The 19,575-nt window shown below is 41.8% G+C and overlaps 1 protein-coding gene across 19 annotated transcripts in view; it reads left to right on the forward strand.

Annotated features, from left to right (window-relative positions):
- Positions 1–19,575, forward strand: part of ZMIZ1 (zinc finger MIZ-type containing 1) — a 497,476-nt gene that overhangs the window by 292,620 nt on the left and 185,281 nt on the right. For all 19 annotated transcript variants that reach the window (XM_024107239.3, XM_024107235.3, XM_065553356.1 and 16 more), the window contains one exon: positions 16,238–16,351. In XM_024107239.3, the coding sequence (XP_023963007.1) occupies positions 16,238–16,351 (114 nt within the window). The remainder of the gene's footprint in view (positions 1–16,237; positions 16,352–19,575) is intronic.

Consider the following 19,575-nt stretch of genomic DNA (forward strand, 5'->3'; position numbering starts at 1 on the left):
TCATTCTATATGGACTATGAGATTAAAATAATAAAGCTAAAACACTGAAATACAAGGAAGACACATGATAAATATTTAAGTGTTCAGTAAATGAGTAAAAAACCTTTGAAAAAATACATGTCAAACCCAATACAGTATATGTAATTTGACTGTTGGCTGTGGATTTCTTATTGTTTTTTAAGAAAATCTCTGCCCTTATGCCACTAGAATTGAGAAAATAGAATAAAAATTGAGTTTGGTTCATTGGAAAGAGCAAGGAAATGGGAGTCAGTACTTCTGCTTTCTTTTACCAACTCTGTTCTTGGCTCCCTTTGTGCTATTGGGCAACTCACTTAATGTCCCTGTGCCATGTCTTTAAATCAGTTTCAGATTCTCCAGCGGAAGGTGCTATAGAATTACTTATTAATTGTATTTTGCACATGTGTAACAATCTGCGTTTTCCAATAAATGTTCAGACATTACTTATGAATAAACTCAGACAATTCAAAATGCTGTCATTTCAGCTTCAGATTATATAATTGTTCCTAATGTGGAATTTTGCAGCCCGAGGACCCTACTGACCTGTTGTCTCCACATATCCTATTTTAAAATACATTGCACGAGTAGTTTCTTGTAAACAAGACAAGTAAGCATGTGTCTGGAACAAATCAGCTTCCATCAATAATATCCATTAACAACTTTACCTGAAGTAAAGGTTTAGATTGTCATCCACATAGGGAGACCTGGTATATTTTGGAGGGAAAGACTGACAGATACCTTGAGAATGGTAACTCAGAAACATGTTGAGATACACCTCTACCCTGATATAACGCGACCCGATATAGCACGAATTTGGATATAACACGGTAAAGCAGTGCTCTGGAAGGGCGGGGCTGCGCACTCCGGCAGATCAAAGCAAGTTCGATATAATGTGGTTTCACCTATAACGCGGTAAGATTTTTTGGCTCCCGAGGACAGCGTTATATCGGGGTAGAGGTGTATTTAAAAGCTCAAACGGCCTTGCTAAATGACACAGGCATTGCAGATGGAAGTTCCTATATCATTAAATTGGTCCCAACAGCTTTGCTGAGGTTTTCTTTGTGTAAACATTCTGGCTAACTAGAGTGGGCAATATACAATATTCACCCATCCAGAATAGATAGGGGTAAATGTTAGACTCACCCACCCATGGCGTTGTATTTTATTACAACCTTTTATATTGGAAATCAAATGGAGGAAAAGGGGGAGAAACCTATATAAAGTCCAGTACGAGTACAGATGTTTTCATGATTATTACTTAAATTTCACAGCAGACAGGATCTCACAGATCTAAATGGCTCGGAACCTGCCCACTTAGGAATCCCACCCCTACCCCCATATCACTGTTCTGGCTCTAGCTTGTCCCCCAGAATAAAAAAGAGGGTGGTTGTGAAGAGTGTGTTCTATTTGAAAGCCCATTAGCTTTGGCACTCATTCCCCTACTCCTCCTGCTCCAAAATGGCCCAAATTTCTTGACCTTCTGGGGACACTGCAAAATCATACACAATTGATAGGAGCTGCTGAAGTTTTGGGTTTTGTGTGAAATAGGAAGAGGCAGTATATTTTTCTGTATATTTTCTTGTGGGTATGTTAACTTATGAGTGATATTCTAAGAGACCCGTACGTTTAATTTTTATTGGGGCACCTAGAACTCATGTACAGGCTTTTTATTTCTAATATATTTTGGATGTAAATGTATAAGTATACATAAAGTTTTCCAGAAATGCTATAATCCTAATTACTAGTGCGTTGTGCTAGCACATGTAAACCAGGTCAAGGTGGCTAGAAAATGAAATTGATCAGTCTAGTTTAATTCTCCAATATGAGTGTAGTGCACCAGTTAGACAAATTAGATTTAATAATTTTTTTGGTATTAATAACCTTAGGCAGTGATGCTTAGACATGAAGATGTGAGGAACCATATAATCATTAAAAAGGGTCCTGAAGAGCCACCAAATAATCGTGCCAGGAAATCCTAACTTTACATGTTGATGTTTGCATTGTAATACTGAAGCTTTGTATCATTACGCCTGGTCAGGAAAATATGATTAAAGAAGCAACTTGATCACTATGGTCTGATTATCTTGAGACTCACTGTGGCATCTCTTTCACTTGTCACACTCCCCCCCTCCAAGGTACTTTTCTCCTCTCTGAAGGAAGGATTCAAGAAGCAGTGTCCATGATGATAATCCAGATGTCCGGCACTTTCCATGTCATGGAGTGTTCTCATGATTGACATCGCTCTTGTTCCACCTTATAATAGGCAGAAGGAGAGGCACAAATCAGGCCTTCCTGATATGTACCACATTGATCTGAGAGCTCCAGGTTGAGTATTACCATTCCTCAGGTGGTGATGGTGACATGGCTAAAGACTGGATTGGCAAATGTTACTGGATATATGCGTTACTATTGAGCAAAATGAGCTGTTGCCGCTAAAGTGAGCCTGGTATCTCATTCTCATAGCCAGCAGAGAAAACAGGCTCACTTTAGCGGCAACAGCTCATCTTGGTCTTAAATCGCAAAGGCACGTTGGCTGGCTTGGCAGGGCAGAGTATAGCACAACAGCACCCAATAATTTTTGTTATAGAGAAGGTGCATTTGTCGTTTTCTGCCTTATTAGGAGACAAAGGTTCTATTGTAAATATTCAGAGTGCACTGTAGCTATTTATATACTAAGCATATAACCCAGAAAAGAGATGCAGCCCATGTAATTCTGATCAGCAAAGGCAGACAGTAATCCTCATTTCAGCTCTTTTAGCTTCTGCTAATGGTTTTCAAGAACAGCCTCATGATGGATATATTGCTGACACACAACATGGCTTTTTAAAGTAGGTGGACAAGATGGAGTTGCTCCCAGACACAGATTATCCCCTACCCCAGCCACCCCCACTCCTCCTCCGCAATTCAAAAGCAAATCTTGTGATCACTAAATTAAGAGACCAACACTGCAAAGTAGTTTAGCTGACATTGCTATTTAAATTTTGAAAAGTGAATTGGATAAATTCTGGAATCAATTCTGCAAACCTCTGTGTATCATTGTGAGAGTGGCCTTTGTTTTGCAGGTGATCCCCTGCCCGCGGGGGCAATGTTCTCATGGGAATAGAATATTTAACCTGAGTTGGAAAGATTCAGTGTGAGCCAGATTCAGTTCTGACCTACACACTGGGGTCAGTTACCTGTTTGGGGACAAGCGGGTTGGAAAACAGGTTGTTGAAAACTTCAGAAAAAACGGTAGTGAAACATTTTTCCATGAACATTCTTTAGCTGAAACTTCACATTTTTGAAAAATTTCAACCACTCTATAAACTGAACAAAACCCAGCAACAATATTTGAAAAATTCTTTGTCAAAATTTCCAAAATATTTGTGCAACCCTAGAAATTGATTTGGTGTACACTGGCCATACAAAAAAAAGCATGTCACTTACAAATGGTGGGGAAGCAAACGGGGCTTTGCAATAAACACGTTAGTATAAGGTTAAGAAGCAGAAGAGGTGTAAAAGGAAAGCAAGGGGATAATTAAGCTTGGAAGCACTGCTTTATTTGGTATACTCTCATTGCTTTTCCCGTTAACACATAGTATGGTCTGTTGGTGTGTACATTGAGAACACTTTGCATGTCTGCTGGATTCTGCATCAGTATCAGTTACGCTGCCTCACTGATTACTATACAATTCCTTGCGCCTATTTTCAACCCAGGTACACTGAATTTTGCTCAGAGATTTCCATGGGAGTGGCACTTACTTATCCAGGGACTGAATTGGACTCTGCTTGTCTGTGCTGATATTTTTCCTGTTTTCATTGAAATGCTCTGGATAAAGATGTTCTTTTCTTGCTCATTGTCTATTGTTTTCCTTCCCTTGAAATGGGAACTGCAAATACTGAAGTGTATCGAAGGCAGTCTGCTTTCAGTGTATCTTCTCTTAGTAGCTGTGGATTTTATTCCTAGGTCTGTGGCCTTGTATGAGTCATTTAATCTGTCTGTTCCTCAGTTTACCCATTGATAATAGGGAGTGTTTAGAAGTTTAATAAACATTTGTAGAGCAATTTGAGAGCCTTTGATGAAAGATGCTCCATATAAATGCAAGGTATTCTTAAAGACTAGTCGGAATGAGAAAAGCATTTGAAATTTGAAAAAGTTTATATCTGGATGCAAAGTTCATAGCTTGAACCTTTTTATTTGCCTATATATAAAACAATCTTTGCTACAGAAGGAGTCTGTAGAGCTATTCCTTTTAGAGAATTGCACTATGTATAGCTATATGTAGATAAGCACAGTTCAATTCCCTAAAAGAAAGAAAATAGCTCAATATTCCCCTCTATCCTCCTGAGGAAAGAAAGGACATTTTGATTCTTGGTTTCAGTTGTGTTTTTAATTTACTAAGTATAGTTCCTGACGTATACAGACTCTCAGATGTATAATCGCATTACTTTACCATCACAAAAGAGAAAAACCACCTATTTTGGGTCATGGCTTTTTCCGTTTTAGAAGCACATCAGCAATTAGAGGCTCATATTTCTACAACACCACTTTAGTTCCGTAAGAGCCAATGAAGGACATGTCGGGGAGTGAGAAAGGGACTTAATTCATGAATGAAGAACCATAGCAGTTATCCATGCATGAGAGGGAGGGGATCATGGCTGGGCTTACTCGCTGAGCCTCTTGAGCTTTTAGACTAATAAAAGGCTGTATTAATGAATTACCGTGAATGATCGTGGCTGATATGCAGGTCCTTTTCTTTTTGCATGTGGTGGGAATGACTTATCAAATTTAGGTCTAATAGCCACATATTTGTATGCTATACACAAAGAACTGCCTGGTCTCATATCAGTTAGTCAATGGCAAGGGTGTCTGAATGAGAGTTATGTTTACATTATTTAGACAGGCAATTTATTTTAATTTCAGCGTTAAGCTTGCTTTATCAAGTACACAGGACCACACTAATTCTGCTCCAATGTTGTTTAAGTTGCAGAGAATCCTTCTCATCTTTCCTGTTTGTCTTTTGCTGTTCTGTGTGTATTCAAGGCTGCAGTATATTTTCATTAAACACAGTGAAAAGCAAGTCCAGGTGAATATTAAGATGTAGTAAATGATTAGAAAACGTTGACTGATTTTAGATAGAAATGATAGTTTTTGATCTTCAGCCAAAAAAGTTTTCTTGGCTGGTGGACTCTTCAAAAGCAGCTGGACCCCATATCTTCCACACTAAAGGAATAGATTTGGGGAGTGCCAGAGATGGAGAAAATGCTTTTAGAGGTAAATAAGTTTGGCCAGATTGTCAGCTGGTGTTAATTGACTTCTCTGCAAAGGAACTAGGCCAATTTCAGTGTTGCCAACTCTTGAAATTTTAATATAGGGTCTCATGATGTTTGGTGGATATCTTTTTAATCCCCAGCTCTTGGAGTCATGGGTTAATTTCCTAGTGTAGAAAAGGCAACATATGGCTAGTTGGAGCAAGTTGATACTGTATATGTCTTCAAGCAGTGAAAAATCTCCATTTGTTGGTAGTTGTGTTCTTCTACTCTAATACAAAATTGCAAGGCTTCATGTGGCTAGTGAAGCCAGAGACTAGGCAGGGGCCAAAGTGGCTATCCATGTGAGAAATGCAGTGAATGTAGGCCATTGTTAATTAACCTAGAATCTAGCAACATGGCTTAGCGTCTGTGTGATTAGTTACGTTATCATTCAGCAGTTCAATTAAAGCGAGACATGAGACAAAGAGCAGACGTAACTGGGCAAAATAAACAGACAACTTGAGTCAGCCTTCATAATTTGGTGCGACATCACATAAATAAATGCAATAACTTGTTTAGCATAGTTAAGCAGTTTACTACTCAAAAGCACCCTATTTGCATGACATCCCATTTGAGCAGCAGTTAAGCTACGGTAAATTAGTTCTGTGTCTTCAGAGCCTGGCATGTTTCAAAGAAAAGAAAAAAAATACTCCCCCCCCCCCCCCCAAATATGCAAGCTTGTAAATTAAAATTCCACGTTTAATTTCCATAGCAACATATAAAAACACAGAGTCTGCACTGAGATTGTTTTGTTTTCCATATTATTGCTGTCATGTCAGTGGTGTCTTGATATATGCATGATAACATTAACCCTCTGTAATTACTCTTAATTTTGCACAGTTGTCCCAGAATTTACTGCATTGCTATATCTACAACATGTTGGTATACATCTGGATTGTAATCTTCTATATCACTGCTCTGCAGCCAAAATGCTTCTGAAATAAATGTAGTCAAACTTTACTAATTCTGGGTCACTGAGAACGAAAATGATGCTTAAAATTGTTGATTGGCTCTAGTTTTCAAGATATGCTGTTGGGTCAGTATATACAATCCTTGACTTGGGAATGGCTAGGATAAGTGAGTTATAAAGGGAAGGGATCTCAGTTTAAACCAGAAATGACTAAAATACATCTTTGACTGGATCTATGAATAAATCTATGACTGGGTTTGGACAGTACTTGCTTTTTAGGCAAAACAATGAATGATGCAGTCTGAAGCTGGTATTGCGTCATACATGATATGAATTGCATCATGTTATTCCTAGAAGTCATGGATGATGCAATCATAACGAAGCTTACATCACTCTGCTGAACAAATTGCCCTATATCAGCTCTAGAAATCATACAGTGTCGTGCTCTCTTATTTGTCAGTGTTTGATTGTGCAAAGGGACACATTTCTGTTTAGCCAAAGTGAGCAGAGATGCCTCGTGCTTGTGTGAACAGTGCAGATAACTTCTGCTATGTTTGTGGTGAAGTGACTTTTGCATCACAAAAGCGCAGTATAAGCACTATGGTTAAGAAAGCCTATCACCTTTATTTTGGCTGCAAAATTGGAGATCAGGACAAGAGGTGGGCCCCACACATATGCTGCAACACTTGTGCAACAAATCTTCACCAGTGGTTGAACAGGAAAAGGAAATCTATGCCTTTTGCAGTGCCAATGATTTGGAGAGAGCCAACAGATCATACCAGCAATTGTTACTTCTGCATGGTGCCTCCAGTTGGGAAAGGTGTGTCAAAGAAGAAAAAGTGGACTGTGCATTATCCAAACATTCCATCAGCTATACGCCCAGTACCCCACGGAGAAGGACTGCCGGTTCCTGATGCACCAGAATCATTCTCACTTGAGTCAGACGAGGAAGAGGATGAAACTTCTGGTCCTGAACCATCAATGTCACAGGACCCACATTTTCTCCCATCCTTCTCCTCTGAACCACACCTCATAACACAAGGTGAACTGAATGACCTTGTCAGGGATTTGGAACTACCCAAGAGTAAGGCAGAGCTGTTGGGCTCCAGACTACAGCAGTGGAATCTCCTGGCAGGTGATGTTAGGGTTTCCATGTTCTGTGACCGTCAAAAGGATCTTGTCCCATTCTTCTTCATGGAAGGTGATCTTGTAGCCTGCAACAACATCGATGGTGTGATGGCAGCCCTCAACATCATTCACGATCCAGATGAGTGGAGACTGTTCATTGATTTATCGAAGACGAGTCTTAAAGCTGTTTTACTACATAATGGCAATGTTTTGCCATCAATTCCAGTTGGTCATGCAGTCCATATGAAGGAAACCTATGACAACATGAAACAACTTTTGAGGTGCATAAACTATGACCAACATGAGTGGCAGCTTTGTGGCTATTTGAAGGTTGTTGCTCTCTTGCTTGGTCTGCAGACTGGATACACAAAGTACTGCTGTTTTCTCTGCGAATGGGATAGTCGTGCAAGAGATTCCCACTACATCAAGAAAGATTGGCCACTCCGACAGTCATTGGAGCATGTGAGGAAAAGTGTTCAGCATCCACCACTTGTTGAATCAAGGAAGATTTTGTTACCACCCTTACACATCAAGCTGGGTCTGATGAAGAACTTTGTCAAGGCCATTGACAAAACACAAGCAGCTTTCAAGTACCTCCGTGGAAAATTTCCAAGGTTAAGTGAAGCTAAGATAAAGGAAGGTGTCTTTGTTGGTCCTCAGATTTGTGAACTTCTTCGAGATGATGCATTTGACCATGCACTGCGTGGCAAGGAAAAGACGGCATGGAAAGCCTTCCAGTTAGTGGCAATAAATTTTCTCGGAAACAACAAGGCAGACAACTACAGGTTGTTGGTGGAAAACCTCCTCAAGGCATACAAAAGCCTTGGTTGCAACATGTCACTAAAGATACATTTTTTGCACTCTCATCTAGATTTGTTTCCACCGCACTGCGGAGCAGTGAGCGACGAGCACGGCGAGCGATTTCACCAGGACATTGCAACAATGGAGAAACGCTATCAGGGCAAATGGAGCCCATCAGTGCTTGCAGACTATTGCTGGACAATGACAAGAGATGCTCCATTTAATGAATACAAGAGATAAGCCAAGAAGCGCCGAGTAGACACTGAATAGGACTAAACTATGTACATAATAGTTTTTTGCCTTTTGTTTCATAAAAAATTTTATTTATATAACCCTTTTGCTGATTTTTAAAGTGTTACATAAACAGGACAGGTGAAATATTATCATGTAAAGCAACCATAAACACATGAAAAGACCTAGGTTTACAATTTATGATTAAAATTCTACTATCTACACAATATACATAGACATAAAATGTAAAAACTTAAATATCTTAGAAACAGTAGCCAATCAGTTGTTTTCATTGTCATATTTGAATGCAGCACATCAAAATACATAATAAATAGTATATTTTATCTCTGAAGCAGACGACTTCTCAAAAATTGTAGACCAGTGTATTTAGAGGAGATACACCTGGTATCCTAGCCGTATTTCATTCCAGGTAACTGATTTCTGTCTTCCTAATTTTTTTCCGCAAGATTTCAGTTGTATAAGGCATGCGTTTTGTTGTGGGTGTATAGAGAACTCAGTATATAAAGGGTATATGACTTTGTTTTACAGTGCTCTGGGATCCTTTGAAAATGTCAAATCTTTATTACATATGCCTGTCTTGCCCATATTTGTGCATGAACTGGCATATACTGGTGTGTGTGTGTGTGTGCAGGTTGATGTGCATGTGATTACATATTGTAGGTCAGGGGTAGTCAATAGGTGGGCTGCGGACCAAATCCAGACCACCAGATGCTTTTGAACGGACCCCAAAATCTTTTTATTTACTTATCCTTGTGGTTATTTTTTTTATTATTTTCTATGGAGTCTGGACCTTGACTATATCTTGCCCAAGAAATTGGACCTTGACCAAAAATAATTACCTACCCCTGTTGCAGGCCAACAGATGAGAGGTGTCAGATGTCAGGGCCTTGCAAGTTGACTTCCCATTGAAGGAAAAATCAGTGATGCAGAGTTTAGGTATAATCTTAATGCAGCTTCTTTTATTTACACATATATACCAGTTCCAAAGCAGAGGTGCTCACAGACAACATATAGATAATCCTCTCTTTCAGGGATCTCAGCCCAACCACCAATTCCTACTTCCCAGGGAGCAACTCTGCCTCAAGAAGTTAATGAGATTAAGGCAGAGAGAGAACCCCCTTGCTTCTTACCATAGCTCCCCTGCGCAAAATAGTGCACCAGTAAATAAATAAATTAAAATTTGCTTGCAAAAAAAAAAAAAGAACTTGGGAGACTGGCAGCACCACCTGGTGATTCCTGCCCATAATAATATATAGCCACACGTCGCTGATTTTTGTGCGTTCGAGTCTCTCAGTTTCATTCAGTTAAGTCAGCTGGAGTCCTAAGAAGCACTTAATTATAACAACTCAGTTCTGGAAACTTCACTTGAAAGTTCTGATAGGCCAGGGGCGGGCAAACTTTTTGGCCTGAGGGCCACATCGGGTTTCGGAAATTGTATGGAGGGCCGGTTAGGGGAGGCTGTGCCTCCCTAAACAGCCAGGCGTGGCCTGGCCTGGCCCTGCTCTCTATCTGACCCCCACTGCTTCTCACCCCCTGATGGCCCTCCCCCCCCGGACTCCTGCCCCATCCAACTCCCCCCATTCCCTGACGCCCCTCCCCCCCCAGGACCCCTTCCCCATCCACCCCCCCCGCTCCCTGTCCCCTGACAGCCCCCAGAACCCCCGCCTCTGACTACCCCCGTCGCCCCCATCCAACCTCTCCTCTCATTCCTGACTGCTCCCACTGGGACCCCTGCCCCATCCAACCACCCCTTCTCCTGTCTCCTGACTGCCCCCAGAACTCCTGCCCCTGACTGCCCCCCACCATTCGTTCCCCCCCCTCCTTCCTGACTGTCCCCCCGGGACCCCTGCCCCCATTCAACCCCTGTTCCCCGCCCTCTGACTGCCCCAACCTCTATCCACACACACCCCTGCTCCCTAGCCACCACCCCGAACTCCCCTGCCTTCTATCAACCCCCTTCCCCCCCGCCCCCCGCTCCCTGCCCCCTTACTGCGCTGCCTGGAGCACCAGTTGCTGGCAGCACTACAGCCATGCTGCCCGGCTGGAGTCAGCCCTGCCACCATGCAGCACAGAGCACTGGACTGCCCCAGGAGCTCACAGCCCCGCCGCCCAGAGCATTTCGCCAGGGTGATCAACAGGGGAGGGGCCAGGGTCTAGCCTCCCAGGCCAGGAGCTCAGGGGCTGGGCAGGAGGGTCCCGCAGGCCGGATGTGGCCCGCGGGCCATAGTTTGCCCACCTCTGTGATAGGTTGTGAAATAATGAAATTGTGATGTTTTGTCAATAGTTGTTTTCTAGTAAAATTAAGTAATACTGAAGATCAGTCTTGTAAATAACTGATTCTTACAGTGTGTCTTGGTTTGTTTGTTGCTATTTTAGATTGTGAGTTCCCTGCGACTACCTTGATACAAGTGCTTCTGCAGTGTTGAGTACGTTGTTGGTGATGAAAAAATAAGTAACACGTATTTAAACATCATGGTTGTAGGTTAAATATTGTGGTTCTCTTGTAGAACCTTTGGGCTTAGAGCTCGGCCAGCCTGTTAATGTCTTGTGTGCTTATTGCATTAGATGTAATAGCCCAAAGTGAGTGCTGAAGTCTTCAGTTTTTTTATAGTAGTAGTGGTAGTTTTATAGTAGTAGTTCTTGCATAAGGCAACATTTACTAGGATGTAATCTCTTCTCCATATGTATGTTTTGATTCATGTGTGGTTTCCTTTCAACTCCCCATCCCCACAGAAAACATCTTTGGTCTCTGTAATCCTGAGAAATTTCAGGCAAAAAACCCCCAAACCCTTACTTATTTTAAAAATTATGTACTGAGAAAATTAGAAAAGGATGAGAAATAGGTTTTTGGCATGAAAGGCTTCATGCAGCCTCTACAACAGGTTCCCTACGTTGTACAGCATGAACTCTCTCTCTTGCTCCAGAAACTACTCAAACATAAAGAGGATGGAGATCAAACCCATTAATGTTTTGGCAAGTTCTTTTCTTCCTTTAGATTGGTTGGAACTTTTGTCTTTGACAGAATTGACAACGGTGGGGGGGAGGGGTCACTCATCTTGCATAACTAACGTATAAATTAATTTTCAGTAGCACAGTTGCTGTGTAGGACGTCACGTTTTCAGCATGCTGTGTGTGTATAAAATTATTTTTTAGTAGAGGACCCATCTTTTAGTAGTTGGTTTATGATAGGACCCTGCTGTGCTTGACCATGCCAAAAAAAAAAAAAAAAGCCTAAGTGCAATGGGTTGATGAGATGGAGACTTGAGTGAGAGTTGCATAACGCGTAATTAATTGAAGTCCAAGTCAACATCAACATTGCATTAATAGCTTCACTTTGAGGTAGCTTCTGCTCTGACGTATCCCATTGAAATGAGTATATATCTCTAGAGTGAAGTTTAAAAATGAAACAAACTTATTTCAGTCCTTTACATGTGTCAAAGCATATTGATTTTTGGTAGTCTCACATTAAGTAGGTGTCAGTGTATGATACAGTGAAGTGAAAATTAAACCCATGTGTAAGGCCTCTTTAATGGTGGCCTAAATGATTGAGTGCCTCCATTTTTGGGTGCCCAACTTGACTTCTTAACTTGACTTCTGATTTTTCAGAGGGAAGGTGCTCAGCACTTCTGCAAATCAGGCCCCTTTAAGTTATCTCAGTTCAGCACCCAAAAGTTGAGCTACAAGACTTACCTGATGATCAGTAAAACAAAAATAACTATTTTTTTTCCATATTCTGAGTGTGTGGACTGACAGGTCACTGTAGGAGGAGCTGATGAAGTGATACTGAAAAGCAGTTTGGGCCCAATGATCTCAAACCGCAACCAAAAACTAGCTATATTGTTCTGTGCTTTGTGTTCAGGATTGGTGAGTTCTTTGCTCTCAGTGCAGGATGTGTCTGATGGAAACATCACCTACAAAATCGTGTATGTTTAAAAATATGTATTAGTCTTGGTGGCGAAACCTACAATGCCCAACAACATGTGCATACCACATTTCCTCTCTATTATATTTAATGTTGGTTTTGTGTTATTGAGGTTGCAACATGCGATCTTTTTGCTACCCCTGCAGCATGTGATTATCGCAGTATGATTTGTGCTCCAGTTACGCTCACATTTTTCTTTCTCTGCAATTTTTGCAGATGCATTATAGCAGGAGAAGTTGCCTTTGGTGTATGATGCTCTAAGGAGTTTTGAGTTGGTTTTTGTGTTTTTCTGCTGAATGAGAATGGAGAATTGAAATGACTGTAGATACTGAGAGCTTTTGCAACAGACATTCGCAGCTTTGAAAGCTCCCAATCTCTCACCTTTCTGCTTGCTATATAGTCAGGACAAATAACCTAAACTACTTGGCCTGTTGGTTTTTATAACAGACATAAAAGACCCCTCTTATCTTTGTTTATTTGGATATGTTAATATTCATAAGTATACAAAGAGCTTTGACTCCTCTCATTGAGCTGGCATGGAAATGTTGCTTTGAAAATACAATCCAGAGGAAGTCATGCAGTTGGTATAAATTTGGCTCCATGTTGTTGAGTGGGAAGATACCATGCTGCCTAATGTTTGTTTTTTTTAATTCTTCCTTTGTTTTAAAACTTGCTGCCCCACATACCAGTCATCTCTTGTCAATACAAGGGCTTCTGACAAAGATCCTCCATAGAACAAGGATTAGTGTAACAGGATCCAAAAGGTCACAGACATAAGAGCTTGTCACACCCTGGTGTGGGAGGATACTTGTTTTCACTCCGCTGTCTTGGAGCTAATTTATTTGGTTTATCTGGCATGAGAATAAGAGGGGGAGAGAACTGAATATTCTTTCATGTGAATAGATTTTGGATGTAGGACATATGTTTATAGCAATGCCAACTCCAAATATTCAAAAATCATGAGTCAAACAACCTCCCTAAATTCATCAGGTTGGCTTAAAAATAATGAGAATTTAATAAATTCCTTTTATTGTTGGTTTCCTTTTATTTGCCGTCTGGGTTTTGAGCCTTCTGGGTGCACATTTTCAGACTTTTCTCTGCAACCAGAAAGGCTAGGACCTTACTTTTTAAAAATCAAGCTGAGTTTCCCATGTGAGCTCTTGTCTGTAGAAGTTTGGGCTTTAAGTCAAACATCACACCTATTGTGAGAGCTGGCATTACTGTGTATGTAGCCTATTTAGGAAGATACTTACATGAGATTTGATGATACACATGGGAAAGTAAATAAGTGAATCTTTAGAGTGAATATCAGTATTTTTAATTACTGTGAAGTCTTATTGGAACATGTATAAACTGAGTAAAGTAGTTTTGGGTCCTCACTGACCATCTCATTTTTGTCAGCGCTGCTGGCTCTGTTGAGCTGGAGAGTTCTCCAAGTTTTCCATTGACAGAAATCCCCTTTATGCAAAATCTGTGAAGCAAAAAGCCAAAGGGCTTGAAAAAATTCAGCTAACTCTCAAAGTTAGATATTTGGATATGCCAGAGAGGACGCCAACGGGTCACCCTTTTTGATGAACCGTATGGGCCAGTCCGATCTCCTGAAAATGGCAATTCTGGGAATTGCTGACAATTTCCTGGTGCATATAGTGTGTAGTCCTTCAATAATGAGGTTTGGTTTGGGGTTTTTTTGGTTTGCATTTTCCATTGCAAGGTATGAAGGACAGATATACAGAACTTTGGTATAACCAGGTGCTGTTCTCCTGGACATAGAATATGTCCTCCAGCTCTTAGATAAATGAATACATAAAAAGGGGGAGGTATAGGAAGATGGCAGCCACCATGTAAATAGGGGCTTGTCGGGATTCAGATGACTATGAGCCTCAGAGGTCGGCTTGAGCTTTCTTTGATCGGAGAAAGTATGTAACTTGCTGGTGAGTGTATGTTACAGGGCCTTCTCTATGCCCAATGTGCAGAGGATATGAGTCTGTTACAGCCACAGCTAGAAAGCATTGGCTTGTTAGCTCAAGGCCCTCTCACCACAGGCTAGTGGAAATCTTTTATACACCTCATATGCCACGGTAGTGATTGTCTCCATTAGTTAAGAATTCTTATTTTATTCTTCTTTTAATTCTACTGTTGTTTTAATAATAGTATTAGTTTATTATTAACAGGCATTACATAGAAAATATGAGAAAATTGAGCAAAACAAAACCCCAAATCTGGCATTCAAGTTAAATGGTTTTAGTGGATACTTAACAGCAAAATACCATATTAATAGCGGCCGTAATGAGGCCTTGGATTGTAGGAGTTGTAGCCATAGTCATACTGGGGGTAATAAGACTGTCCTTGTCTGTGCTGTTGGTAGCTGTTAACCCAGCTTCTTTCTGGCCACTGATTAGATCTATTACCACCTTGCCAGTCATGCCTGTCCCCCAAGCAAAAACTCTTATAGTGCCTGATGTCTGCTAGGTGCTCTACACCAATAAAAAATGGCCTTTGCCCCAAAGACCTCACAAATGAAGGCTCGACAAGCAAAGACTTGTACCATGTGGCTCTCTTGTGCCCATAATGTATCCCCATTCTGGGCGTGAGCATTGTACAGTATGTAGGCACACAGGCATCATGTTAATGGAGACCTTATACCAGGGGTAGGCAACCTATGGCACGTGTGCCAAAGGCGGCACATGAGCTGATTTTCAGTGGCACTCACCTGCCTGGGTCCTGGCCACCGATCCGGGGGGCTCTGCATTTTAATTTAATTTTAAATGAAGCTTCTTAAACATTTTAAAAACCTTATTTACTTTACATACAACAATAGTTTAGTTATATATTATAGACTTATAGAAAGAGACCTTCTAAAAATCTTAAAATGTATTACTGGCACGCGAAACCTTAAATTAGAGTGAATAAATGAAGACTCAGCACACCACTTCTGAAAGGTTGCCGACCCCTGCCTTATACAAACCCAGATAGGGATATGGATATATGTAAATGTCAGTTGTTTTCAAAATCCAGACAAATAGTGCTTTCTTCTCAGGGGATTTAGCGGCTACCGTCTTGAATTCCACCCCACGCTAAAAATTTGGAGCATTTTGGTTTTAGAGTACTTTGAAATATGACAGTAGGCATTATGGTATTAAATAATACTACTAAATGTCTCCCAAAACAGGACTGTAATTTGACCAGTGCAGGGGAACCCAAGAGAGTAGCAGTTAGATGGGTTTCCTTCTCCAAGTTTTGCCGGCTAATGAAATCCTGCTCCTGCAGGGGTTGTGAGATTTCCTTTGGATATTTCTCAACACTCTATGTGCTTTTGTATTTTCAGTTGTAGCAATGTCACAGCCATACCTTGGTGTCAGTGTTTTCCTCCGTGTGCTGTTTTCCTGAAATACAGTGCCGCAAATGTCTCAATATTTGTTGCAACCACAGTAGCTACAGTTGTGCAAACTGTTTAATAAGTATCAGCAATGTCCATAGCAAGGCAGTCGGGCCACATTCATTAAGCGGGCAGATGCTGAAATCTAGCTATTCTAAAAGGATTGCTGGCTCTGTGTCCCCCTTTCCAGCAGTTGGAGTTGGGCCTGAGGCAAAGAGGTGAAATGCAGAATGAGATTCAAGTCTGCCCTGCGTTGGGGTTGGCGAGCCTTGGTGTCCTAGTTCAACTTATTACATCTCTGGGCACAATTCATGAAGTTTTGGGGAACTGGATCTGGACTTTCAGTTGAGTTATTACCTCTACGCAATAAAATTAAATTAGGAGCCATATACAGATAATAGAGAATTAATTAAGTTGGTCTACTCTATTCGTCTCTTATCATTTCCTTGGTTTTTTGGCTTTCAAATAGTGTGATGAGAATGCATCTAGCAGTTAACATGATTTATTTACAATATTGTTTAATCTCCCCCCTTTTCAGCACTTACAGAATCCTGCAAACTTCCATAATGCAGCTACAGAGCTCCTGGATTGGTGTGGAGACCCGAGAGCTTTCCAGAGACCTTTTGAGCAGAGTCTGATGGGCTGTTTGACGGTACGTCAGCTCTTTCTGTGATGGCATTTCTTCCTCTCTGTGTGCTGTCTGTCAAAGACTTGTAACTGAGTCTGCAGTTAGTCACTGGTTTTGTACAGCATGTGGCTCCTTAATCCCCACATACTAATATCTATATATTTCATAGCGATCAGGGTGACTAATCTTACTTAACGTGCAACTTAAGAAGGCAATAGGAAATTAATCATTTGGAGGGTAAAATCTTATATAGCTAGACTGCATCTCTCTATATACACTAACTGAGCCACTAATTAGAGGAGCCATCGAAATTTCAGACAAATCTCCCCTATTGCTTATTTTTGAGGAAGTGGGTGGAAGGGCACTCTTCTGAGGTAACCAGGGCTAGTCCATCAGCTGATGAGCACTCTAGAGAAATCCATTTCATTTGGCTTAGCCTATTTCATATGAAGACGTGGGTCAAATCCTGTCTTACTACTTGTGAGAGTGCTGTTGACTTTAATGGGACTGCCTGTGTGAGTCAAATGAGCGGTGATTGATCCCAGAGCAACTATCAAATGCAGAATGTACATTTCAGTGCCTACAACAGCAGCAATTTTTGTTCTGAATGGTGCCGCTTGCCTGGCAGATTTAGGATCCAGCCCAGAAATATTCACAGAGTCAAGTAAACACTGTGCGGTGGGGGTACTCAAAAGCTTTCTTGCTATTTTCATAACATTACATAATAAAGATAAATTAAAACAAAAGCCAACAAAATAGCAAGAGAAACAAATAGATCACCTAGATAGCTTATGCCATCCTTCAGCATAAGTGTTGACAGATGCTTGTTATCCAGGCAAAAATACACAAATTGGTTTCATACAGTTTGTAAAGAGCATACATATAGCAGTTACTAAGAGCCAGATTCAGCTGTAATACTTCAAATGTTAAGGAATGGCTCCATCTTAATGTGTTCAAGTGTATAGCATCTCTCAGAACTCTGTCAAGGTATGGAATGAATCTAGTGATCTATAAGAAATTGCATATCATCCTTCCAGGCAGGAAATATTTTTTGAGAGAATTATAAATGTTATTGGGCTCCACAGACTTCTGATGATGTTTAAACTGTAAGTTCTCTTCAGCAAATCCCCTGATTTCTCAAAATATACACATGATGTAATGTGGCCATAGTTATACTGTCCCTATATGTTTATGTTGTATCTGGCGATTGATAAACACTGTGTCTGAGTTTGGTGTTTGTGAAAAGGAGACAAATGAAAGACTGGCGCATTATGAACTCCTGTAGACTCCTGTGTCTGTGGGTTAACTATGCTCACCTGACCTCATGGCTAAAGATAGTTCAATAAGAGAGCAAGAAAGAAAAGGAATGCCCAGCTCACCCTGCTCTATTTCATTTGATTGATTCAACTCTGTGCAAGTGACAGAGAATCACCCATTTAGACTCCAAGATACCACTCATGGCTAGTTGCCTAGTTTTTTCCTGTCTGAATGATTTATTGTTATTTATTCATTTGTCTGTTTTTTATTATTTGTATTGTCAGCACCTAAGAACCTTAGCCACGGACCAAGACCCCACTGTGCTAGGTGCTGTACAAGCACAGAATAAAAAGATGCTCCCTGCCCCAAATAACTTACAATGTAAACAAAGCCACACACATATAATATTATAACTGAAGCCCCCAAAGGCTCCAGTTGGTATCAGGGCCTCCTTCTCCGAGTGCTGGTCCATACGTAGATTTCACTGTGGGCATGCATGCATTCCATGTGGCAGAGATTTCTTGCAAGTAGTTCCATTGGTCCATACCTATGCCCCTGCTCTCCATGTGTTCGTCACCAAAGGTATAAAAGGGGGGCAGACCCTCCGCCTCTCCAGTTCCTTTATACCCCCTCCTGGCCTAAGTAAAAATCCTCCAGTATCTGGAGCTTCTCCTTTCTCTTCTTCCTGTAAATATTCAAATTCTGTATTGGTCTTAGTTTTGTTGTGGTTAGTGTTTTGGTAGTTCCTACGTTAGTGTGTGTTAGAATTCCCACCCCAGGGAGCCCTCCTGGCTTTCCAGCAAGGGATTGATCCTGGGATTATGCCCTGGCTACTGAGCTTCAAAAACTGCATCTCCTGCCCCTGCTCCTTTTTGGCCTGGATGGCCACCAGCTCTGCCTCTACTGCCTCAGAGAAGCTCGGATCTCCACTAAGTGCAGTATCTGCTGCTTTTTCCCCCACCAAAACACAGCAAGCATGAGAGCTTTGGTTTCAGAAGTGGAGCATGCAATAAGGTTTCAGTCAGACCCAAACCTGAGAGACCCTCTGTGCATTGGCCAGAGTTGGCAAGGATAGGAATGCAGAGGGAAGGAACTTTTGGCTGGGCCATCTCATTAGAATAAGGGGCACTCTCCCAGACTCCCTCCTCTAGGAGGAGAGATCCCTTCCCAGCCCCATCCAAGTGGGTGTGCGCTCATACCCAAGCCATAAGGACTTAGGCACTCCTAAGTTGCATGATCGTGTTCAAAAGATTCCAAGGAGCAAGTCTCCTTCAGTACAAGTCTCTGCATCTACCTCGACACCAGCTGCTGTACCACCTAAATAAAACACTGGGACCCAAAGGACTGGAAACTGTCGGTACCACTGAAAACTGTGATGTTGGTGACTCATTCACTGGTGGTACCATTACATTCCTGTAAGGGGCCACTGTCTATACCTACTCTAGTGGTATGAAGTGACAAGAGACAACCTTTCCAGATGATACCTCCTGGTCCCACAATCTCCCTTGTTATTGGGACTAGTCCGCACCAGGGAGATGCAAATGCCTGTAGGAGTGTGTAGCAGGGTGGCTACCCTACTCCTGCCTGAGGGGTTTAAAACAGCCCTGGCAGAGGGCTGGGGCAAAGGGAAAAGCTACTGGGCTGATTGGGGAAGTAGCCACAGCTGGGCCATGCCCCAATCAGGCCCCAGCTGGCCTGTATAAGAAGGCTGGGAACCAGGAGCTCTCTGCCTTCAGAGAGAGAAGGGCCTGGCTGCAGGGAGCTAGATAGGGTACCTGAGTGGAGCAGGGCTGGGGAAAGTCTGAGGAGCTGGGGAGCTCCAGCCTGGATAGCCCCAGGCTGCGGCCTGGTAATAGGCCAAGGGGTACTCGGGGTAGCAGAGGGCAGCCCAGGGCTAGGCCAAGGCAGCAGGTCCAAACCCAACCTTGCCGATGATGAGTGGCCTATACTGCAGTCTGCCCCAGAGAGTGGGGGCTAGCTGGTGACTGGCA

Source organism: Chrysemys picta, chromosome 7 (assembly GCF_011386835.1).
Source record: "Chrysemys picta bellii isolate R12L10 chromosome 7, ASM1138683v2, whole genome shotgun sequence".
NCBI lineage: Eukaryota > Metazoa > Chordata > Testudines > Emydidae > Chrysemys > Chrysemys picta.